The sequence below is a fragment of the Ambystoma mexicanum genome, chromosome 1q (assembly GCF_040938575.1).
Source record: "Ambystoma mexicanum isolate Mex_15411 chromosome 1q, UKY_AmexF1_1, whole genome shotgun sequence".
Taxonomy (NCBI): domain Eukaryota; kingdom Metazoa; phylum Chordata; class Amphibia; order Caudata; family Ambystomatidae; genus Ambystoma; species Ambystoma mexicanum.
This window is the reverse complement of record NC_090922.1, coordinates 1,476,229,353-1,476,254,751: the sequence shown is the minus strand read 5'-3', so window position 1 is coordinate 1,476,254,751 and position 25,399 is coordinate 1,476,229,353. Positions and strand designations below refer to the sequence as shown.

Below are 25,399 nucleotides of genomic sequence, written 5' to 3'. Positions count from 1 at the left end.
TACACTCCCGACATAGTATCGTGGAGAACCGGCGAAATAAGTTCACATTAACAGTTAATTCTATTTTCAAAGGTTTTATTTAACTTTTTCAAACAGGAAATTGCTTTAGTATTGTCACAAAGGCATTTTGGCTCATGAAAGAAAGTCTCTTATCTACATCCTTAGCAAATTTGCTTCATTTTCCTCATGCAAAGTTTAAGAATTCAGATCAACCGCTTTCTCATAGCCGCTTGCAAACACTTCTCTAATTCCGCTCCCAGTATTGTCAGGATGGCATTTTGGCTCATGAAATGAAGTCCCTTATCTACATCTTTAGGAAATTGGCTCATGTTCCTTATGCAAAGTTTAAGCATTCAAATCGATCACTTTAACAGAGTCGCCTGTGAACTTTGGTAGTTAATCTCTCAATATTGTCTGGATGGCATTTTGACTCATGAAAAAAGTCACTTATCAAAAAATCACCTGTGTTTTCAATATGCAATGTTTAAATATTCATAGCAATCGCTTTCACAGTCGGTGGCAAACTCTTTAGTACTTCATCTCCCAGTACTGTCAGGATGGCATTTCAACTAATGAAAGAAAGTCGCTTATCTATTTGAGAATTTTTCCAGATGCAATGTTTAAGTATTCAGATCAATCGCTTTCACAGAGTCGCTGTTAAACACTTTGATACTTCATCATCCAGTATTTTCAGGATGTCATTTCGACTCATGAAAAAAAGCCACTTATCCACATAGTAAAGAAATCCACTTTGTTTTCCATAGGCAATGTTTAAGCATTCAGATGACATGCATTACTTACCGTAAAAGCATTTCTGACGGTTGTATATGCTTAGATTTACATGCTGTGCATAGTCCGACATCCAGTGGTCACTGCGGAGTATTGCATCTTGTTTTTCGAAAGTCGAAAAGGGGACGTCGACATAGGCATGTCTGTAACACTATCCCTCTAGTGACGTGTAGAGTACCCAAAATCCCTCACGCGTCGAAGTCCCTCTGTTTGTATTTTCTCTGTCATGAGGGAGCCTTATGTCTAACGTAAGCGAGTACAGAAAAGAGAGAAAGTAATAAAACGTCTATGTTCCTTCCTTCCGAGCGGGGAGGAAGGGTGGGCGCATGTGAATCTAAGCAGATACAACCATCAGAAATTTTTACGGTAAGTAATGCATGTCTTCTGATGTTTATTAATCTGCTTAGAATCACATGCTGTGCATAGACTAGCGAGCAGTACCCGGAGTTGGAGGTGGGTTGTGAGAAGGAACAGTAGAAAAAAGGTGTCTTAGTACCACTTGTCCCACCTGAGAATCAGATCTAGAGTGAGCATCTAGACAATAGTGTTTTGTGAAGGTGTTTACAGAACTCCAGGTTGCCGCTTTGCAAATGGACTCTAGGGGAACATTTGCAATGAACGCTATGGATGCCCCAGTGCCTCGAGTAGAATGTGCTCTAGGCTTGAAGGGTAGTTCTCTCTTAGCAAGAGTGTAACAGAGAGTGATGCAGCGGACAATCCATCTAGAGATAGTGGATTTGGAGACTGCATCCCCTTTTCTTCCTGCTGCCACTGAGACAAAGAACTGATTAGTCTTTCTTAGTTCTTTCCATATAAAACATGACTGCCCTCCGCACATCTAGTATGTGTAGGCTCTTTTCCCCCAAAGAATGAACTTGGAAATGAATTTCGGTGCAAACCTAGGGTGTGTGCGTAGAACCACCTTATCTTTGTGAACTGTTACATAGGGATCTAAGATGGAGAGCGCTTGTAGTTCACTCACTCTCCTAATGGAGGTGATAGCTATCAAGAAAGCAGTCTTAAGAGTGAGATCCTGAAACCAGCCAACATTCAATTTTCAAAGTGACCATAGATTTCCAGTTCTGAAAAACAGGACTTTTTGCCTCCATCTGGTTAACACAATGTTTAGGTCCCATCCGGGAGCTGGGTTAGATATAGGAGAGGGAATTCTTTTCACTCCCTCCATGAAGGCTTTAATGACTGGAACCTTCCACCATGACACCTTATGTTGAGACGTAGCGTAGGCGGAGAGCGCAGCTAGGTGAACTTTAATAGAATTAAAGACTAATCCTGAGTCCAGTAAGTGAGTCAGGTATAAAACAAAATATGAGTGGGAGAGCAGTCAACGGGGTTGATGCCCTTTGAGTTACACCAGATGACGAACCGTTTCCACTTACTAGAGTAGCAGTAATGAGTGTTCGGTTTCCTAGCCTCTCTGAGAATGTCCATGCATCTCTGAGGGAGCTGTAAATGTCCAAATTCTATGACCTCAGGTGCCAGGCTGCCAAGTTCAGGGTCTGTGGGCATGGATGCAGCATTCGGCTCCTGTCCTGTGACAAAATGTTGTACGGGCAGGGCAGTTTCCCTGGAGGAGACAGTGACATCTCCATCAGATGAGCGAACCAGGGTTGGCGGCCCCACATGGGGGCCACCAGTATCATGGAAACTGGTTCCTGGTGCATTTTGTGCACTATCTTGTTGAGAAGGGGAGTCGGGGAGGGAAAAGCAATAGACAAATTTCCCTGACCATGTTATCCAGAGGCCGTTCCCCTTGGAGCGGTTCTGGGGGTACCTGGAGGCGTAATCTTGGCATTGTGTGTTTTCCAGAGTTGCGTACAGGTCGATCTCTGGGAAGCCCCATTCTGCGAAAACATTGGAGACGATGTCTTCCTGTAATCGCCATTCGTACTCTGCTGGTAGAGGGAAGTCTCTGCTGAGTCCGTCTGCCAGAAGATTGAGTTCCCCTGGTACATGTTGTGTTTGAAAGCCCACTTCCAGATGTTCTGGGACAGCTTGGACAGTCCTAGAGAGTGAGTGCCCCCTTGCTTGTTCAGGTAATACATGGCTTTGGTGCTGTCTGTAAGAATCAGCACTGTCTTTCCTTGTAGGAGTTTCTGGAAAGCCTTCAGTGCTTTGAAGACTGCCAATAATTCCAGCAGGTTTATGTGTTTGGATGCCACAATTGGAGTCCAAACTAAGTGTGCAGTCTGATGGGATAGGTGAGCCCCTCACCCTGTGAGGGATGTGTCTGTGGTAAGAGTGGCTTCCACTGCGGGGCTGGCAAAAGATTTCCCCAACACAAGGTTTTCCTTCGACCACCGCCGCAGCGAGAGAACCAAGGCTTGCAAGACAACCACTAGATTGTCCCATTGTCCGCTGGCTGTTGAGCCACTCTTGCATTGGGCGCATGCGCAGGCACGCGTGAGGGACCAAATAAATACACAACGCCATCATTCCTAGCAATCGCATGGCTTTGCATACCGTCACCTTTTGACCGGCTACATATTGGGAGATCTGAAACAGCATGTTTTGGACCCTCTCGTTGTAGGGGAAGTCGAGGCCGTCCTTTGTTCGAATTAGAGCCCCTAGGAATTGCTTGACTTGGCTGAGGTCTAGACTGGACTTCTTTTCGTTGATGGAGAAGCCCAGGTGGAACAGGAGGTCTATAGTCTTTTGGTTGTTTGTGAAGCATGTTTCATAAGAATCCCTTGTTATGAGCCAGTCATCCAGGTAAGGATAGACTGGAATGGACAACCTGTGCAGGTGTGCCGCTGCCACTACCTCCGTGAATACCCTTGGCGCTGAGACTATGCCGAAGGGTAGCACTTTCAACTGATAGTGTTTGCCTTCTATCATGAACCTGAGATATTTCCTGTGCGCTGGCAACATTGAAATATGAAAGTATGCATCTTTCATTTCCAGTGTTTCCATGTAATCCTCCTGTGTGAGCAGGGGGATTACTTCCTGTAGAGTCACCATCCGAAGCTTTTGTGGTTTTACAAATTCGTTCGCTGGGCGCAGATCTAATACAGGGCGCATGGTTAGATCCTTTTTGGGTACAAGGAAGTACACTGAATAAATACCCTCCTTTAACTGTGATAGAGGCACCTCTATGGCTCCCTTTTCCAGCAGCAATTCGACTTCCTGAAGAAGGATGGAGAGGTTTCTGGTGATAGACGTCTTCCCTTTGTGGGTCTGAATGTTGGGGACAGACTGAATTTGATACAGTAACCGTGGGCTATTGTAGACAGTACCCAAGGTCTGTGGTAATTCCCTCCCATGCTTGCAGAAACTATGTTAACCGGCCCTCGACCAGAGATGCATGGGAGGTGACCCAAATTTTCGGCTCATTTGGTGGTGGTACCCGGAAAGCCTCTAGGAGTGAGGCCTACCTCTTCCCTTGCCACAACGTTGTCCTCTTTGAGCATACTGTCCACTGTTTCCCTGAGGGGAGGACCAGTTGCTGGCTGAGGCGTATTGTTGTTGAGTTTGTCGTTGGCCACGGAAAAAGCGCCTGTTGCCATAACGGTGCTTATTAGGGGGTCTTGCTTCTGTCACAGTGGCTAATAAGCGGGTTCGCAAGGGCTCAGGGACTTCTTGTAGGCCTTTGTGCAACAGTCCGCATTGGGCATCGGCGTAACTAGCCAACAGAGTTGTATTGTTGGCAATACGCGTGGTGAAAGCTGCCGAGGATGTAATTCTCTTCCCTTAAGGCATAGAGCTTCTTCCCCTCTTTGTCCGGAGGTGCTTTGCTAGTGGATAGTGGAACCCCAGCCTTTTTTCTCGTGGTGGTTACTACCAGGGAATCTGGTATGGAATGACCCCTAATATATAAGGGATCAGAAGGTGAGGGGCTAAAAAGCTTCTAGATTCTAGGATTGACACCTCTAACTAATGCAGGTGTAGATAGAGGGAACGAGGCATCTCTTGATGGAGGCAAGGAGGGGTATGGCTTGGCTAGCAGGTGGCTTTTCCTTGATTCTTTTTTCAACAAAATCGACTTCCGGGGTAGTCCCCTGTATCAATCTGAAAATGTGCTGCCGCCTTGCGTAGCATTGTATTAAATGTGGGTTGATCGTCCACAGGCGAAGGGTCTCTGACAGGTGTGGTCCGAGGAGAGGCCAGATCTAAAACATCCGGGTCTGTCGACGCCCCTGGGGACTGCCAGGGCTGTGGTTCACATATGTCGGGGTCTTCCTCTAAGTCCCCTACAGGGTCTTGTCGGGGTCTTCCTCTAAGTCCCCTACAGGGTCTTGTAAATCTTCAGTATTTAAGAATTCTTCCTCTTCCTTAAAGTGTGGATCCTCTCCAGTGAGGGCATATGTATCTAATTCTTCCTCAAGTGGGTCAAAAAGTCTTGGGAATTTGGCTCTAGGGTCTTGAGGGAGCACCTCCCTTGGCCTTTTAGGTGAAATGTGTTCAGAAGTGGACTCAAACCTATATAGCCTGTTCATACATGATTCAAATCTTTCCCTAGTCCACTGGGATGACACAAAACGGTCTAGTGGAGGAAAGGCTTGCTCCTCTGTCTCTAGGTGTCAAGATCTCTCCCATAAAGTGGAGGATATACCCCTGTCGCACTCTGAGAAACCTTCTTGTGGGACCGATGATGGGGACGTATCTCTGGGTCTTCCCTTCGACGTGGGGGGAGGTTCCGGCGTACCCACCGTAGATTTCGGCGTCTCCCTGACCTTTTGGGCGGGCTTCGGCGAATCCTTCACCAGCCGTTTCTGCGAGTCTTTGGAGACTATTCTAGCTATGCTTTCCACGACTAACTTCTCCGTCGAGGGCTGGTTGTGAACAGTTTTCGGCGAAGCCGGAACCTTGCCGTCGACGGACGCCTTCTTTCGAGGCGTTTCGATGGATGTTTTAGTGGTAGCGCACTTAGTTGAAGACGGCCCAGTCGCTAGGCGTGCATGCGGTTGCGGGGAGGGCTGCCGGCCCTTACGGTCGGCGGAGGCAGCCGGTTGATTCAGCGTCTCCGTTGGCGCTGTGGCCTTCTTCGATTTAATCGACCAATGGCCGTGGGCTGTGTGTTTAGTGACTTTTCCGTGTGCGTCAGCGTCGCCGGCATGTACCTCCCCAGAAGTAGGGCCAGAGCTGAACTTTTCGGGACCGGGGACAGACGCGATGGAGCGGGAGCGCTCTGATGAGAGGTCAACAACGTCCGTTACGGGGGTAGCGTTATCCCTATACCCCTCGTCATGATTGGCGGCGGCCGCCGCAGGCGAGGAATCAGCCTTCGACATGCCGTAGGCTGCCCACCTTTTGACCCTGCGTTACTTCAAAGTTTTTGGATGAAGGAGCTTATAGGCCGTACACCCGGCCTCGTTGTGGTCGAGGGGTAAGCAGCGGTTACACCGCTTATGCTTGTCCTTCCATGGAAATTTGCCCTTACAATGTGGGCAAAATCTAAAAGAGTCCTCTCCATAGCTGAGGACGTAACCAGTGATGACAACCCGGAAGGAAAGGAGGGAGAAAAGGAAAGGCAATCTAGAAGAATCAGAGATGTCCAATCCGACCCCCACTCTTCCTACTGTGTAGGCCGGCGAGGCCGGGCCACGTGTTCGGCAGCGCCGAAGGATCACCTCCGTCGAAACCAGCGCCGTCGAAGATTCTTGACTCGGCGGGGAAGTTGAGTGGCCGTCGAAAGAAGGCTGGAGGTGATAAGTTAACAATAACTGACAAATCGACCAAGGGTCGAGTAAATGGCAATGTCTCTTACGAGCTCCGCTTAAGGCGACCAGTATTCTGGGCGGAAAAAAACAATCTGAGGGACCTTGATGCGTGAGGGATATTGGGTATTCTACACGTCAGTATAGGGATAGTGTTAGAGACATGCCTATGTCGACGTCCCATTTTCGACTTTCGAAAAACAAGATGCAATACTCCGCAGTGACCACTGGATGTCGGACTATGCACAGCATGTGATGGTTTATAGTGATATTTTCGAATTCAATAATTTCGAAAGCATTCATTTCGAATCAGTAATGTCGATAAAGTCAATTTTTTTTTAAATGGGTAAATGGGGGGGGTTCCCCCCAACCCTCTGTTTTTTTTTAAAATAACCCTTTTTTTACTAGCCAAACCCCAAAAAAACATATGAAATAAAAAAAAAAATATATTCAACATTTTTTTTGACATTTTTTTTTAAATTAATGCATTCGACATTATTGATTTGACATTTTAACTGCACACCGTATGTGATTCTAAGCAGATTAATAAACATCAGAAAAATCGCTTTCACAGAGTCACTTGTAAACACTTTGGTACTTTATCTTGCAGAATTCAGTGTCTACTTTTTTCATCTCCCATACTCTTTACTGCATGCATTGGTACTTTAAATCCATTTCCTAGTTCTAGGTTCACATCTACTTTGCCTTGTCCTCTTACTTTTTGCTACCTCTTATTGCTCACGGACACCCAGCAATGGCCTTCTCATTACCCACAATTCTTACCTCCAGACATCAATCGTCTGTCTCCAGATCTCGCAGGACCAAAAACAGATTCCCAAGCAGACATGAAGACTGGGGCTCACCCTTACTTGAGTGTGTCATCAGATTTATTTTGCTAAGGTGCTAAAAGAATCTGTGCAACCTAAGATCTCATCACAAACCACTTCCGAAAAACATTTGGCAATGCTGGGCCTTATCTCCCTTATTTAGAATATGATCCACCCAGAGATGGGAGTGTAGTATAATTCATTGGCACACATACATTAATTTGTACAGAGTGTACCTTTAGTTCAAAGCCTCAAGAAACGCGTCCTTGACGCTTTGTCTTTCTCCTGAGCCAAATATAGAATCGGCTCAGGCCGGACATTGAAGCACTGCCAGATTCCCACGTCAAAGGTAGGCAGTCACACACACAGCGTGCGCCGTCGGTGGCTCTGAAGTCCGCTAAGTTGCTCAGGTTGAAAACCCATTTCTTTTATCAGTGGCAGAGCTTTTCATATGCATGATGGAACATTTCCAATTCAAAGAGCTCACAAAACACCTTGAAAATCTGTGCTAGTTAAAGCGGGCAACACAAAGCATCCATTTAAAGATTTGTTTATATCCATGATGAATACTATCTTGATATGCAAAACAAAGTTGTTTTAAGTCACTTATCAAATGTTTTCAACATCACGAATAACAATGAGCTGGAAGTTTGTGACAAAAAATCTGCATATCTACCTTTTTTTATTACAAATCTTCTTTTAATACATGTCTTAAATCACTGAAAGTACAGTGGGGTTAACTAGATTTTTCTGGTTGGCATTATCTTGCATTCTAGAGCTTAAATTTTACCATGCATGCGCCCAATGCAAGAGTGGCTCTACAGCCAGTGGTGTCAGGCCAGCGGACAATGGGACGATCTAGTGGTGGTCTCGCAGGCCTTGGTTCTCTCGAATTAGAGCCCCTAGGAATTGTTTGATTTGGCTGGGGTCTAAGCTGGACTTCTTTTCGTTGATGGAGAAGCCCAGTTGGGACAAAAGGTCTACGGTCTTTTGGGTATTGGAGAAGCATGTTTCGTAAGAATCCCCTGTTATGAGCCAGTCGTCGAGTTAAGGGTATACCGGGATGGATAACCTGCGCAGGTGGGCCACTGCCAGTACTTTCGTGAATACCCTTGGTGCAGATGCTATCCCGAAGGGTAGTACTCTGAACTGGTAGTGTTTGTTCACTATCTTGAACCTGAGGTATTTTCTGTGCGCTGGCAACATTAAAATATGAAAGTATGCATCTTTCATGTCTAGTGTTGTCATGTAATCCCCTTGTGATAACAGTGGGATTACTTCCTGCAAGGTCACCATACGAACCTTTTGGGGTTTGACAAACTTGTTTTCTGGGCGCAGATCTAATACAGGGCGCATGGTTAAGTCCTTTTTGGGTACAAGGAAGTACACTGAATAAATACCTTCTGTTACCTGAGATAGGGGGACAGCCTCTATAGCTTCTTTTTTCAGTAGCTCTTCTACTTCTTGAAGAAGAATGGTGAGGTGTTCCGGTGTCATGCGTCGGTTCCGTGGGGATCTGTACTTCGGGGAACCGTTGAATTCGATGCAGTATCCGTGGGCTATGGTGGATAATACCCAGCGGTCTGACGATATTCCCTCCCATGCTGATAGGAACGATGTTAGCCGGCCCCCGACCGGTGATGCATGGGAGGGGACCCGAATCTTCGGGTCATTTGTTGGTATTGGGCGTGGAACCTTTGGGGCTGGAGCCGCGACCTCTTCCTTTGCCACGGCGTTGGCCTCTTTGACTGAACTGGGTGTTGTTGCCCTGGTTAGAGGGCCAGTTGGTAGCAGAGTAAAATTGCTGTTGGTTTTGCTGCTGGCATTGGCCACGAAAGGAGCGTCTATTGCCATAGCCGCGTCTGTTAGGGGGCCTAGAAATTTGGTCAAGAATCCCGAATTGCGCAGCCAGACATGGCGTTTGAGAAGTATTCCCTGAACCAGGGAACGGCCAGCCGTCTCTGCGGCATCTAAGGAGTTCTTTACGATGCCCTGGTTTACAAGAGTTCCCTCTGAGATTATAGCTAACAGGCGTGAACGCAGGGGTTCTGGTGCGTCCTCTGCTTCGCTGCGCAGCTTGCTCCACTGTGCATCTGCGTAGCTAGCTAGTAGGGAATTGTTATTTGCAATCCTAGTTGAGAAGGCGGCGGAGGTCGTGATTCTCTTCCCAAGTGCATAGAGCTTCTTGCCCTCTTTGTCAGGTGGTGCCTCACTAGTGGATAGTGGTACCCCCGCTCTTTTTCTTGTATTGGTAACTACGAAGGAGTCCGGAATAGAATGTCCTCTGATGTACAAAGGGTCAGAGGACGAAGGGCTGAAGAGCTTTTCTATCCGAGGGTTGACCCCTCTGACTAAGGCAGGATTGGAAAGGGAAGGAGTTATTCTTCTCTTTATAGAAGCCAGGAGCGGAATAGACTGACTAACAGGGACTTTTTCTTTAATAACTTTCTCTACAAAGTCTATGTCAGGAAGAGTTTCCCCTGTGTCTATTTCAAAATGCGCTGCTGCCTTGCGCAATCGTGCATTAAGTGAAGGTTGGTCATCTATGGGAGAGGTGTTTCCAATAGGTGAATCCTTGGGAGGAGAAGGGTGAAAGACATCAGGGTCTGAGTGCACTGACGGGAATTGCCAAGGCTGCACTGATGGGGATTGCCAGGGCTGCAAGGTAGCTGTATCTTCTTCAAAAGCTCCTGCACTAGTGTAAGGATCTTCTTCAAACTCATGTTCTTCCTCTCCACCCAAACACTCCTCATCTTCCTGGAGGTATTGCTCCTCTTCAGTGAGATCATATACGTCTGTAGAAGGGGGAAACAGCCTAGGAATCTTGACCCTAGGGTCATCCTGGGGCCATTCTCTTGGTCTTTTGGGTGTGGGTGGGTTTTGGCTTCCCAAAAACCTTTCCATTTTCTCCATACAAGAATAGAGTCTTTCAAGGGTCTCATGGGGGACCCCTGAATAGTCTAGAGGGGGTAAATCAGTGTTTTCACCTTCAAAACGCTTAGAACGCTCCCACAACGTCGAAGAAAGGTTTCCGTCGCCCTCTGAAAAGCCCTCCGGTAGTTCAGAAGTGCCCTTAGATGAAGGGGGCAGTTCCTGGCTACTCTTGTGCTTTTTCGGCGTTTCTATAGCTTTTTGTGCGGTATTCGACGTTTGTTTCGTCGTCCGCTTACGTTTGTCTTCGGAAACAATTCTCGCCAGGCTCTCGACAACAAGTTTGTCAGTAGAGGGCTCTGGTGTCGACGTTGCCTGCGTTACGCGTTGTTCCTCGACGGCCGCTCTATGGAGCGTTACGTCGGATGATTTTGAGGTAGCGCCCGTGTTTGATGAAAGCCCAATCGCTGGTCGCGGCTGCGTTTGCGGGTGGGGCTTGAGACCCTTACGGTCTGAGGTAGACGCCGGAGTGCCCTGCGTCCCCTTCGGCGCTGATGGATCCTTCTTCTTCGACGAAGAAGAGCCGTGGGTTGTGTGCTTAGGCCTATGGGGTCTATCTGCGTCCTTGTCGCCGGGGTGTTCATCCCCATAAGCAGGGCGTGAGCCGAGCCCGTCGGGGCCGGGGACGGACGTCGAGGAGCGCCAGCGCTCCTTCTGGGGGTTAATGACTTCCGTAACGGACGTCGAGTTATCACCCTCCTCGTCACTTTCTGTAACAGCGGCGGCGGGTGAGGAAACTGACTTCGACATAGCGTAGTCCGCCCACCTCTTAACCTTTTGTTCTTTAAGAGTTCTTGGTTTCAAGAGCTTACAGCCCGCTCAGCTGTCCTCCTTATGATCGAGGGGCAAGCAACGATTACAGAGCTTGTGTTTGTCCTTCCAAGTGTATTTGCCCCGACAGCGTGGGCTAAACTTAAAAGGTGTCCTCTCCATAGCTGAGGCAATAATAACTGGTGATAACAACCCCAAGGGAAAGATAGGGGAGAAAGAAAGACATTCTCAAAGGGAAGATAAAAGTTCGAACCCCCACTCTCCCTACTGTATGTTGGCCGGCGAGGCCAGGCCACGTGTTCGGCAGCGCCGAAGGATCTCCTCCGTCTCTTCCCTTCTGTTGAAAACTTGCTCGGCGGAGAAACAGCTTCACAGCTAACGTCGAGGGGAGGGATCTTTAACAATATAATAAGTATAATTAAGGACCGAGGTCCGTAGTAAGTATTTGCAATGTCTCTCTAGGAGCTCCGCGTAAGGCGACCAGAAGCTGGGCGGAAAAAACACAATCAGAGGGACCTCGACGCGTGAGGGATTGTGGGTACAACGCACGTCACTATAGGGATAGTGTTACAGACAGGCCTTGTCGACGTCCCCTTTTTCGACTACGAAAAACAAAATGCAATACTCTGCAGTGACCACTGGATGTCGGACCTATGCACAGCATGTGATTCTAAGCAGATTAACAAACATCAGAATTACCTCCACTTTTTTTTCCTGCACCGCCAAACTTGTAACGAGGCCTAATGTCTCTTTCATGTCTTCTTCCAGGTAAGTTTGGAAGGTAGCATTAGAACATTGTAGGGACAAAGTTTGTTAGAAGAGCATAATACTTGCGTCTAAAAATGATGGCCCAGTATGAAACTTGCTCCATTCAGATCAAAGATCTGATACGACCTTGATATGATATGATATGGCATTTGTAACGCGCCTATACACAAGTGTTTCAAGGCGTGACGAGGCGGGAGGGGGAAACAAGGGGAAGACAGACAACGATCCTACTAGGCCAGGTATCATTCAGACCGCGCAAGTTCAGGGGTAGGGGAAGGGAAAAAGTGCAAGGGGAAGGGGAGGGGGAAGTGCAGTACAAGTAAGTAGAATAAAAATAAATAAATAGGGCCAGCTGGTGGCAAGTGCAAGGTAGGTGCAGGCAAGTGCTTGGAAGGGGGGGCTGTAGGGATACAGAGATAGTCCAGCAGTGCAGGGGATGCGATGCCAGGGAGGCAGTGCAAGTGGAGAGTGGCTGGGCCCAGGACCGAGGTTGGTGAGAGTGGCCCAGTTGCAGATTCAGTGCAATTTCAGTGTAGAATTTAGCAGGGGAGAGGGACAGGGAAGGCAGAGGCAAATAGGAAGGTTTTGAGGTGCTTCCGGAGATGGTTCTCCTCAAGTTTCAGGGAGGCAGGAAGGCGGTTCCAGAGGGAGGCTCCTGCCGCGAAGAGAGATCTACCCCCAGCTCGTTGCTTTGAGAAGCGGCTGACCCTGAGGGAGTTGGAGACGGATGAGCGAAGGGTTCGGGAAGGAAGATATTTAGGGAGAGAGAGTTGAAGGTATTTTGGCCCCAGGCCCCAGAAGGCCTTGTGGATAATGCAGAGGGTTTTGAACTTAATCCTCGCAGCCACTGGGAGCCAGTGTAGAGATATCAGTCCTGGAGAGATACGGTCCCTGGGCTTGGAGCCAAGGACAAGTCTCGCAGTTCTGTTCTGGATGAGTTGCAGAGGGCGGAGAGTGGAGGCAGGCAGATTAAGATAGAGGCTGTTACAGTAGTCCAGCTTCGAGAGAACCAGGGCTCGGGAGACAGTGAGCTTCTGGGGGAAGGAGAGGAAGGGAAGAATACCTCTGAGGAGGTGCAGCTGGAAGTGTGACTTCCTAGAGACGTCAGATATGTGAGGAGAGAAGGAGAGTGTAGATTCGAAGATGACCCCGAGGTTTTTAGCCTTGCAGGTAGGAGCAGGGAGAGGGCCAAGAGAGGCCGGCCAGAGAGCTGCAGGGAAGGAGGGAGTGGGTGTGCCAATGAGTAGAATCTCAGTCTTACTGGCATTAAGGCAGAGGTCATTGGCGGCACACCATACCTGGATAGCAGACAGACAGTCAGAGATGAGGGGAGGAGGAGGCCGAGGGTAGCCTGAAAATGAGCTGGGTATCGTCCGCATAGCACTGAAAGTTGGGGCAGAGGGCGGCGATGCAGTGGGCAAGGAGTGACAGGTACTGGTTGAAAAGCCAGGGAGAGAGATTAGATCCCTGGGGAACACCACAGGTGGAGAAGAAGACGTCAGAGAGGAAGGAACCAAGTTGGACCTGGGAGGGACGATTGGAAAGGAAAGAAGTCCGCCACGCCAGTGCCTGACCAGTGATACCCAGGTTATCACGGAGACGGTTGAGCAGGATGGCATGGTTGACAGTATCAAAGGCAGAAGAGAGATCGAGCAAAATGAGAACACAAGGAGTGTTAGAATAAAGGTTGGAGAGTAAGTCTTCACGGATGTTCAGGAGAGCAGTTTCCGTGCTTCTGGCAGCTCTGAAGCCAGACTGATGGTCATGAAGGCTACCAACAGATTCAGCATGGAGGTTAAGCTGGGAGATGGCCAGTTTCTCCAGGAGCTTGCCCAGGAAGGGAGTGATGGAGATTGGGCGATAGTTAGCCGGGCAGGAGGGGTCGGAAGAGGGCTTCATAAGAAGAGGGTGCACAAGGGAGTGCTTGAGGGGGGATGGGAAGACTCCAGAGGCGAAGAAGTTGTTGCAAAAGTCAGCCAGGGCGGGAGCCAGGGAGTCGATGTGGTCCTTGATAGTTTTGGAGGGACAGGGGTGAACCTGTTTAGACGAGACTTTCATAGATCGGACTTGTCTGGAGACCTCGTCAGCAGAAAAAAGGGGAAAGGCAGAGAAGGAGGGAGGAGGGGTGGCTGCAGAAGGGCCAGAGGAAGAGCAGGGAAGAGAGGGGGGGAGGTGATAGGAGAGTGAGGACAGGATGTCCTGAGTTTTAGAGATGAAGTGAGAGGCCAGTGCCGTGCAGAGGGCCTGGGAGGGGACAGGAGAGGTAGAGACTGCAGCAGGGTTGGCAAGCTCCTTGCAGATTTTAAAGAGTTCAGCCGAGTTGTTAGATGCCGCAGAGATGCGGGCTTGGATAAGGGCTCTCTTCTTGATGAGAACGGAGAGACAGTATTGCCTTTGGAGCAGGCGGCAGGCCAGTTTGTCAGAGGATGAACACGAAGCATGCCATTTCCTCTCTGCCACCCTGCACTTGCGTTTAAGGGTGACGAGATCCGAGTCATACCAGGAGTTACATTTGGCTTTGGGCTTCAGGCGGATTCTCATGACAGGGGCAAGGATATCAAGAGTATCAGATATAGCAGAGTGGAGCATGGAGAGGGCTGTGTCAGGGTGGGAGTCAGCCGAAGGGGGAGGGGGGGGCGAGAAGATGGCAGTGAAAGCCTCAACTGACACGCGCTTCATGGGTCGGATGGCCGAGAAGGTGGGTGGCGATGATGAGGGTGGCTTTGCCTGAGGGGTAGGGAGGGTGAGGTGGGAGGATAGGAGAAAGTGATCACTCCAGGAGAGAGGAATGGAGAGAGGGACGGAGAGGGGAAGGTCAGAAGAGATCAGAGCATCAAGAGTGTGCCCTGCAGAATGAGTAGGCCCAGACGGGAGAATAGAGAGTGAGAGAGAGTCACAGAGGTCACGAAAGAGTCCAGTGGGGGGACAGGAGGCATCCAGGTGGATGTTGAAGTCACCAAGAAAGAGGAGTTGAGTGGTAGCGGACAGGAGTGAGGAGGAGAGGTCAACCCACTCAGAGAGGAAGGGGGAAATTTGACCAGGTGGCCGATAGATGGTAACCACGGTAAGGGAATGGCTGGGAGAGAGAGAGAGTCGGCAGACAAAAGAGGAGTACGTCTGTGTAGGAATGACAGTGGCAGGAATCCACTCAGGGAAGATAAGGGCAACACCCCCCCCAGCACGGTTAGGCCTGGAAACGGAGAGGATCATGTAAACATCAGGTAGGAGTGTGTCAAAGCTAGTGACAGACCTGGCTGTGAACCATGTCTCGGTGAGACCGAGGACGTCAAGGTCCCGTTCCTCGAGAAGGCAACAGATATCAGAGGATTGCTTGATGGCAGAGCGAGAGTGGCAATGTGGAGGCGGTTGCCAACCTTGAAGGCCTTCCGGGGAGGGGTACAGATCAGAGGTACGCCCTGCGGAGGTGTAGAAGAAGGAGGTGAAGAAGGAGCATGAGAGGGGGCAGGGAGGGAGGATAGAGGCAAGGTAGACTAGGACAGAGGAGGGGGGACAGCAGGAGAGGAAAGGAAGTTGATGAGGCGTGGGAAGCGTCTATCAAAGAGGTGAAGGTTGGCCTGGGGGCCTTGGACCAAGACGGTCCCATTAGCGTAGACATTAATGATGGCCTTAGAGGAGTGGAAGGAGGCCAAGAGGACATCCCAACGGGTGCCACCATTAATGGGAGAAAAGGAAAAAGGAGAGAGCACGGAGACCATATGAAGGGTCCATAGGTCAGGCGAAGGCACGAAAAAGAGGATGTCAGTGAGAGTTTCCTTAGAGCAGGCACTAGTGTAGGTGTCAGCAATAGGGAGGCCTGGGTTGGAGACCAGGATGTCCTTTTTAAACTTTTTCCTACCAGATTTAGTGAGGAGAGCAGGATAGTCAATAGAGAAGCAATTAGAGAAGATAGGCGAGATAGAGAGCACCATGGAGTAGGAGGGGTTCGGGGGGGAGGACAGACGATGCGAGAGCACGCTGACAGGAAGAGAGCAGCAAGCACAAGTTACCACATTTCAGAACAAACAACGGTATGCGAAATTGGTACACAGTGGTGGGGCCACCTAAGTTAGAGAGTCCTGCGGGGGAAGAAAACCCTGGTTTACCACATTTTCAGAACAAACGACGGTATGCGAAATTGGTACACAGTGGTGGGGCCACCTAAGTTAGAGAGTCCTGCGGGGGAAGAAAACCCTGGTTTACCACATTTTCAGAACAAACGACGGTATGCGAAATTGGTACACAGTGGTGGGGCCACCTAAGTTGGAGAGTCCTGCGGGGGAAGAAAACCCTGGTTTACCACATTTTCAGAACAAACAACGGTATGCAAATTAGGTACACAGTGGTGGGGCCACCTAAGTTAGAGAGTCCTGAAGAAAGAATGAACATGGGCCAGATTAACCACACTATCCTTGTGGTTAGAATTACACAAGTGAGTGTAATTATTTATTTTATTTGAACATTTGCATGGCACAGACAACATGGAACACCACAATACTTGGCGATTGTGCAGCCCCAAGCCCCACTAATAATAGGACACTTATATGGATAACTGATTAATGGGACTTGTGCGTGATGATGACAAGCCTGGCGTTATGGCATAGATGTATTGGCAGGAGTAATTGATCCTGATTTCAGGGGGATGACAAAATAGTGATTCACAATAATGGAAAATACCATATCAAGTAAAGGCAGGAGAAAAAATAGCTCAAGTAATATTGGAGAAAGCTCTGTTTCCAAAACCCTAAGGGTTTAAGACTCGTTGCAGGAACACTTCGATTTCACAATTCTCTGTCCCTCTTTCACTTTTGCCACCTTTCAGTTAGATTCCTTACAGGGACTTTCGAATTAGCATGGACGTGATGCCGCACCACTCTGTCTAAGGTATCGTATGTTGGCTTCAAGGTTTAATCACTCATCTGTTCAATTGTGCTTGCGTCGATTATCACATACGTTTCATACACTGTTCGCTTCAGCGTTCACTATACAATGATGCTGCTTGTAACCTTGGCTTCAACACAGACCAGTCTGGTATCAGACTCCCCAACTCACCGACTGTGCTGACTTCACTGGCACTGCTTTATTATAGGAGCCAAGGACAGTACCACGGCGGTAAGGGAGAGCCCCGGGAAACTCTGACACACAATTCGTCAGCCTTGTTTCCTGGTGTTATGTTTTCTATTCTCGAAGGTTCATGAAAGTAACGGTCCCTCATTGAAAAGGTCAAGGGCACTTCCCTCCTTGTGATCCCCTTCTGTTTCGCCGTCTTTCGCCTTGTATTAAATTGCCATCTTGCAACTGCTACATCCTCGTGTGCTTTGCCTTGCTCGGAGTGTGCTCTCGTTCTCCTTCTTTTAGTCACGCGGTGTAACGGTCAGTAATTGCCTGACCCTGCCTGACCATTGTATTGGGACATGTCAGTAGTACGGCCCAGGTCTTAGTCTATTTTCTCTCATAGGGAGCTGTCCATGAGAAAGTGTTTGTGTCAGGAAAGAGGGCGGGGGGTTGAGTTCCTAAGTATCCTACCTGGTAGGATGGGGTAGAGGTGTTACAGGGAAGGGGATACCACGTCTCACCATCCAGGGTCCCACTCACCGAAGACCCCTCACCCAGGTGATCATCCCGCCCTGGTCCACCCCCAGGAACTGGATCCAAAGGCGATGTCCGTGTACTAAACCACCTGGATGACAGATCACCAGGGACTAGCAGGTGAGACACTTTCTGGTTTCTCACATATCCCATCATTCCAAAATGGCGACCCTAAAATGCTGCTTTAGTTAAGATTCAATGTCCTAATGAAAATCATTCACTGCATCATGGAGCAGATAAATATTATGAATTAGAAACCTCACTATTTTGGTTTATGGTCTTTTCATCGAAAAAGATCCATCGAACAGTGAAACCATCCAAGCAAAATGCATTGAAAATGATTGCATGGAAAGGCTATCTTTTTACATTAAAAGTACATCTCCATCAAAAATTCTCAAATATAGGAATGGGCAAGTTTCCATGGATATGTATTTTTAAATGTAAAAGACAGCAATTTGATGCATTTATTTTGCACGTTAAAAGATTACATGGAGCTGTCTAGTGCTGGCACTTCGGCACTGGCCAGCTCCTTGTAACATTTAATGTTTAATTATATATTGGGGGCATTCTCCAATAGCCCCCCAACCCCAATGCACACCCCACTAACCCTAGCCTAACTCCAACCCTAAGCCTGACTCTAACCCTTAATGTTAATTGTATATTGGGGGTGCCCCCCCCAAGCCTCGCGCAGCCCCCCCTCAACCGTAACCTAACCCAGACTCTCACCCTAAACCAACCCTAACCCTAAATCTAACCCTTCATCCAACCCTTACTCTAACCCTTAATCGAAGCCTAGCCCTAACTCTAATTATCCATCAAAATGTATTCAATGAATATGCTTTTCATTGGAAAAGCAATTCAATGAATACGTTTCGATGGAAATGTATTAGATGAATACATTTTCGATGGCAAGTCCAGATACCCACTATTATATGTTATCACAGTTTAAAGCAGCACACAAGTGAGAAAAAACCCAGTGTACCAAGCATCATGGAAACAGAAGTAGCTCCTAAAAGCAACATTCAAAATCACTCTCCATGCACAAGCTTCTACAAGTAGAGTAAAAAATAAATTTCACTATGATGCAATATTTCTGCATCACGGAGGAGCAAATAACCACAAGGGCCCTTCTACACACTGCTGCAAGACCTCAAGCAGACATAAAAATTGAGCATGCACATCCAAAAACATTTATATCCATCTTGAATGTTCTAATGTGAAATCCCCTTCTTAGACGTACTTGATGTGTTGAAGTTCCAGTTGTGTCTCTTGGGATTCAGCCTTGGCTCTGTTTAGATCCATGGAATTCCTTTGATAGTTATCCAGCAGTTCCTCAAGCATCTGTATGGTGGGCAGGAATGGGAGGGTGGGAGAGAAGTGAAACAAAAAGCAAAACAGCTAACAAGAGAATGATAAAACAGATGCCAGTAAATTAATCAAGTTCATTGACTGTCAATGTCTTTCAAGTAGCATCAGGTGCATCCCAAGATAATGTGGTGCAGCTTGTTACCCCTTGGCGTCCCAAAGTTCTATGGGCGTTAGAAGGTGATGTCAGCTGAGAAGGAGGAAGTGGTTGGCCAGCCACTGTCCAAATGAGAGAGCCAGTGAATCAGCATGACAGTGGCATGTGATCTGCATGGGAAGCATGCTAAGCATGATGTAGTTGGGTCTTTTGGTCTGGATTCTAGGAGTGCAAGCCCACTGCCAATGTTGCAGCCTGAGCCTACATTCAGACTTAATTAAATTATTTGTTAATAACAATCAATTTAAATGCGTAAGTTTCAAGATTCAAACAGAAACTCTGTCCCCATTTCCCCGTTGAAGGCCCCAGAAAAGCGTGCTTGCATCACAAAGGTTAACACTTCAACAGGAAGATGTACAATATACATTTGCAATGTAGGATTGGGGTCCTGTCTCTGGAAGTGAATTGATCACAATGCCAGAGCTGAGAGGCATGAATTTCGCACTAATCCATTTAATATGGCGTTAAGAAACCGTTCCAAGGGCTGGAACAGGTGGCAATGGCCCGGTGGCCAGCATTAAAGTCCCAAGCTAAGCGAGGGCCTTTAACCAGGGCCCTGGGGGGACGTTATCATCCGTTCCAGCCTTTGGAACGGGTGCTTAACTCTATTAGCAACCGTCCCATGGGCTTGGACAGGGTGGATTTAAAGTAGTTTAGTTCTGTGAACGAGTTGTCTTGCGGTGTCCCATTCATGGAACGAAAAGACTGTTCAAAGATGGCTGCCATGGAATGGGAAGGCGGGGTTCATAGGCAGCCAAACCAAAGGGGAGGGCGCTGCAGCAGCTGTGGCGGTCGCACTTGCTGCAATCAGGTATTTTGGGAGGGGAGAATTCTTTTAAAAAAAAGGAACTGAGGTTGGGGGGGAAGATGGCGGGTTGGCGAACCAGCCATCAGACAGCTTGGAACACTGGCTGAAATTGATAGTTTCAGCATGCGTTGCCAGCCTCGTGATTGGTCTGCACCCCGCAAAGTGGGAATTGTAATAACAAAAGGGCAAATACGTGCTACTTTTAATTGGTGGTTTCACAAGAAACAAAACACACATTGAACAATTCCTAGTTAAGCTTGTCAAATATGATTATGAACTAGGACTAAACTGTTTAAATAACTAACCATGAGATACAAATTATATAGCATTCTTTAGTAGTTCTCCAATTCTGATGAACATCATGTTGGCTGAAATCATCTTCACGGTCAGTCTGCTGAGTTTTATACAGTGAGAGAATCATTATCACAAAGTGCAGTGCATCTGGCATACTCGCACATGGGGCCTTGTCACGAGTTGGACTCTAGCCCTTAAATGCGGTGGTAACGGTATTACCGCCGCATTTAAGGGCTGGCCCTATCATGATTTGGGCGCTAAATGGGCTGTTTTACCTCCAGCCTTTCTCTGGAGGTGAAAATCTCCTGTTTTCGGCTGTATTACCGCCAGCTGTATACCTGCATAATTAGCGCTGAAAATGCCCCATTGAATCCAATGGACCCAATGGGGAATGGGGATTTACCGTTAACACCCAACTCGTGATCCGGCGGTAATACCGCCGGACCGGTCGGTGCTAGGGCTATTACAGTCGGGCTCTATTACAGCCGGGATAAAGCCCAACCTGTGATGAGGCCTTTGGTGTTTGCTAAACGTTCATGTTAGACTGCATCAGTTCTTGACATACAAACATCTTATGAACTGCAGAATGAAGTCTGTAGCACATGCAATTTCACAGAGAACGAGAGCTATTTCTCTGCCCACCAAGTGCACAGACTTGGCAAAGGAATGCTTCCAGTTTATCCAGTAGCAGTTGAGGGATGTTTTCATGTGTTCCGTATGGATTAGGTGCCAAAAGGGTGTCTTTAGCCACTGTAGTGAATGCTTTTTAGTTTGAAATGTTACCTTGTCCTGTCAAAGTACCTGTGCATTCAGATCCAGACAAGGCGTGTTCATGCAGAAGCCTTGAAAGAACCTAGTTAGAGAAATATCTCTTCAAATGGAACAATGTGATTTGAATGCGCACAAAGTAAGACTCACAAGCAGTTTTGGATACCTTCTCATAGCAAGAATGAAAACATCTGTGTTCTATGCAAATATATAGAGTTTTGTAGGTCTACTTTCTATGGCACGGGTCGCATGACAAATGATCTTTGTATATGCCTACGGACTCACCAAAGAACACTGTGAGGCTGCCACTTCTGCGCGCCACACCACTATAACGTCGTTTTTTGGTCATTTGTGCATGTTGAAGGCCTAGGTAAGCAGTCCATTCATCTTTGTTATTTGTGAATTTAGCTCCTTCAAAGTAGCATTAGCTATTTCTGTGCTGTTAATGATTTTGCAGAGGGTTAGCCCAATGCCCAGGAGCTTCTTTTGTCTGGTCCTATACTGACAGTATTTTATTATATTCCTAGTACTTCATGTGATAGTTTTAATCAATGCTTCAACAGGATCTTTGCATGTCTGAATGCCATTGTACTGATCTAAAGCTTGTATCTCTGCCATTCTACCAACACGTGCCATAGATAAGCATCTTTCATGTGGAGTGTTGGTATTAGGCAAGATTGTATGCAGTACCATTAGGGTGCACTACAACAACCCTGACCTGGCAGTAGTAACCCAACCGTTGGTATAAGTCTGTACTACACAGGTTGGCAGTGTGGACGAGTAGCCAGGCTTATCTCAAGAGGGGTCAATGTGAGCTGTAGGGGAGTTACACAGAGTTTGACAGTGACAAGTATCCAAGCAAACACTTACACACAGGGTTTCTTGATAATTCAATTATTAATTTATTTACCAGTCAGTTAATATAAGCCTTCTTCAGAAGGGAGCACTATAAAACACCACACAAATATACATCAAGATTATATACTCTCAAGTTCAGAATCAGTAAATACCCATTTGGGATGGCATACAGCATAGACCTACACCCACAGGTGACTTCAATTGCTAGGGTGCTGTTGACATCAATGTATTACTGGTGGCATTCAGAATTAGTTAAGAGCAAGCAAAAAGGGGAAAGATTATTAGACCAAACAAGATACCAGACATATTTCTTAAGCAGGCAAATACTTTCAGATCCCCCAATAAGAGTGATTCAGTGAAAACAGGCTAAGCCAAAGTCAACAGGCAAGAGTCTATATGGGCTGAAGCACTTCTTTGAAGGTAAGTAGACAAGTCTTTGCACAATGTTTCAGACGTCTTTGAAGAAAAAGATGAATCAATGTAGGGAGACTTGCGAGTAGTAGAAGATGCAAGCAACTCTACAGCAAGATGTAAGACTTTGTACAGTACCTTTAAAATGAAGAAAAGATGCAGCAGATGACTCCTGTTCCTGTGCAGCTCTGCAGGTCTCACTGTTCCTGGGCCTCAGTCATGGAACAAGAGGGAGGATGTCGGGGGACTCCTGCACTGCACTGGGACGGTCAAAACTTGCAACTGGCAAACTTCACTTTCAGTGGCTGTTCAGTGTATCAGCTCCTCCCGCCTACTGCAAATAGCAACACCGCGGTTCCTGGCTGTCGAGATGGACTTTCCTTGCTTCTGGGATCCCGCACTCTGTTGAGGAGGTTCAGGCCCGGTCAGTCCTGCTTCCTCGAAGTCCGGAGGATCTTCCTGGAGCTCTTGGCCAAACTTAAAAGCAGCACACACAAACTGGTGTTCCTCTCCCTGACTCTACGGTTTCCAGAAGCAACTCTGTGGAAATTCAACCAGCTTCGAGATGGATGTCAAGGTGACTTCATTTGGAGTTGATTGGCCCAACAAACTCAAGGGGAGAAGTGGTCCTTGCAGGGGCTTCTCTGTCGAAGCGAACTTGGTGTTTTGGCACTGCAGCAGGGCTTCACCGGGCAAACCAACGGTCCAGGAGTTGCAGCAGGCGTCCTCTTCAAGTTCTTTTCCGGTTCCTTCGTCCAGTGGTTGACTCTGCCTTCCAAGCCAAAAGACTCACTTTTATACAATTCTCTCCCTTTCATTCCAGCCTAGCTGTCAGTCACCCAGCAGGGTGGCTGTCCTTGCCGGACAGTCAGCCAGCCAATCATCACAGAGTGCATTTGGGTCTCCTAGGAGACTAAGCACAGGGAGTTTTGGCAACCACCCTCACTGCCTGCCTACCCCAGACACCCTGGAGCCAGAGGCGGGCTTCACTCGTGAATCCCACCAAAGGCAAAACGAACAAAGGAACCAAACCTAGTTTGGCATGCAGAGTAAATCTGAAGAAGGACCTTTCCAGAAAGAAATGGTGAAAAAAGAAGACCGGGCCATTTTGACAAAAATGGCACCGTTGGGTGCTTTACTGCAGCTGCAAACGCAGCCCGCAGTAAATGCACACCACGGTAGTAAAAACAAAACCACTGCCACCAGCCATTCAGTGAGGAAAGGGTAACATACAAATCTTACATAAAAAGCTAGACAAAGGGGATACTAAGTAACCCCTCCAGCACCCTATTGTAATATACTGTGTGCTGGGTCTAGAAAGTTACAAATGTAAATAAAGTCAATTTCACTTTACTGCTCTTGGAAACAGTCATTTAATCCCAGAGATGGTATTTAAACCTTGGGGAAATCTAAGAGACTTCCCTGTGTCACTGCACTAAAGGTGCCACAAAAGAAACATGAAGGTCAGAAATCACATTAAAATACACAAGAAAGTGGGAGAAAAAGGGCTCACTCTCTCCAGATAAAGAAAATCAAGTCCTCAAAATCCAGCACAGTTACTGGGGGTCTCTAAGGTAGAGGGAATTGGCTCATTTCTGAGAATTCTCCCTAACAATTTGCAACTTCTGTTGCTAGAGGTGTTTCTGCTGCTGGTTTGCAGTGGTGGGATCAACTTCAAGATTTATATCTGTTTGCTTTGTTGCTGGCAAAGATGCATAGATTCCATCGTCATTAAACAGTAATCGTGGTGGAGCAGAGAATTCACTGAGCCCCAACGTCTCATGCTAAACTAGTTGATGCTGTGATTGGCTTACAAGTAGTTGCAAATAGTAATCTATTTTTTATTTTTTTTTTTTTATTTTTTTATTTTGTTTTTGATGCTAACGCATCTTTACAAAATTAGTTTACAACACTTACAACCAATTACATTTCACATTAATACATATTGTTTAAGAACTAGCATTTATATAAAGCAGGCATTTATATTCCCTTACTGTTGCTTAATTACAAACATATTCTTTACTTACACAAATGCCACAAAACCCGTCGCATCATAAAAACACATCCGACATAAAAACATAAAACGCAGAAGCACAGGGACTCAACAACGTCCTCAAAATGTCCCAACCACACAATTACCATCAACACAGAGAAAAAAGTGCGGACTCAATTATTTTCACTAATCGCACCGTTGCCAAAATTATGGAATTACTAGAGCCCCACATACACCGGGTCCAAATTAATTCTCTTCCCATATGGGTAATAGTAGTACTAAATGCTGAAATGTTTTTAACTCTCGCCATTTCAAAAATTGTACAGAACAAAAAAAGGTGTTTCAGAGTCTCTGTGCATTCAGGTTTTTTACAAAATCTGCAACTAATATCAACCTCTTCTCTATCTCTAGTGCCCCAGTACTTGGTTCTTACTTTCGTGTGCAGTAAGTCGAGTCGAAAGCGCATGTAATCTGAACGAGTTTCCGCACTCGGAATAAGCACAAGATATTGCTGCCGAGGCACCTGAGCGTGCCTAAAACGTGCATATTCAGAGAAAGAAGAGTAACTCGATATTTGAGTGCAAGTCTCTGCCCAGTCATTCAAAAAAACACGCTTATGTGCAATGTGAAAACTGCTTTGAAGATCTTCAGCAGAGATATTAATACTTTCAAGGACGGACAATGTACGCCGCTTAAAGTCAGCAATAGATCGCAGCTGCGATGCTCTTAGCATATGACAAAAGTCCTCGTACAATGAGTTTTCCTCTGGGAAACTCATTTTCAGATAAGTTTTCAGAAGACGCCATTTATATCGTGCTGCCAGTGAGTTTAGACCTAGCTCATGACGAAGTATTGCATTCGGAAGAGAAGAAGGAAGACATAGTGTTGTTTTCCATAGCTTGGCTTGCAGTCTATTCAAAAACCTCGCTAAATCATTTAAATTCATATCTAAACCATAAAGAATGATAGATTCAACTTTTTTTGAATAAAATTCAAATAGTGGACTCAAAGAAAATTTACAAAGTTTACGACAGATAATTCGCATTTGATTCTGTAAAGGTATCACTTTTTCTGCAATCGCACGTTGCCAAAAGAGTGCAGATGAATTATTTGACAGATTATATCCCAAATAGATTATCTGGCCTGCAATTTGAATAATAGAGGACTCTAAGTGCCACTGAAACTTCCGAATCTTTTTTTTCGAAGAAAGTATCAGGATATTTGATTTTGAGGGGTTTATAGTGAGATTATTTTTCCTACAATACAGCACAAATGTCTCTAATTTATTTTGCAGCCCAGATTGCGTGCTGTCAAATAGTAATATATCATCGGCATAAGCCAACCACGAGAGATGAATCTTTCCGAACTTTACAGAATAAGATTTAGAGGAATCCCAAA

At 46.9% G+C, this 25,399-nt stretch overlaps 1 protein-coding gene across 4 annotated transcripts in view; it reads right to left on the bottom strand.

Moving 5' to 3' along the window:
• The window catches only part of LOC138549941 (rho GTPase-activating protein gacN-like), a 308,520-nt gene that overhangs the window by 77,162 nt on the left and 205,959 nt on the right, over positions 1–25,399 (bottom strand). For all 4 annotated transcript variants that reach the window (XM_069642373.1, XM_069642374.1, XM_069642376.1 and 1 more), the window contains one exon: positions 18,588–18,688. In XM_069642373.1, coding sequence (XP_069498474.1) covers positions 18,588–18,688 — 101 coding nt within the window. The remainder of the gene's footprint in view (positions 1–18,587; positions 18,689–25,399) is intronic.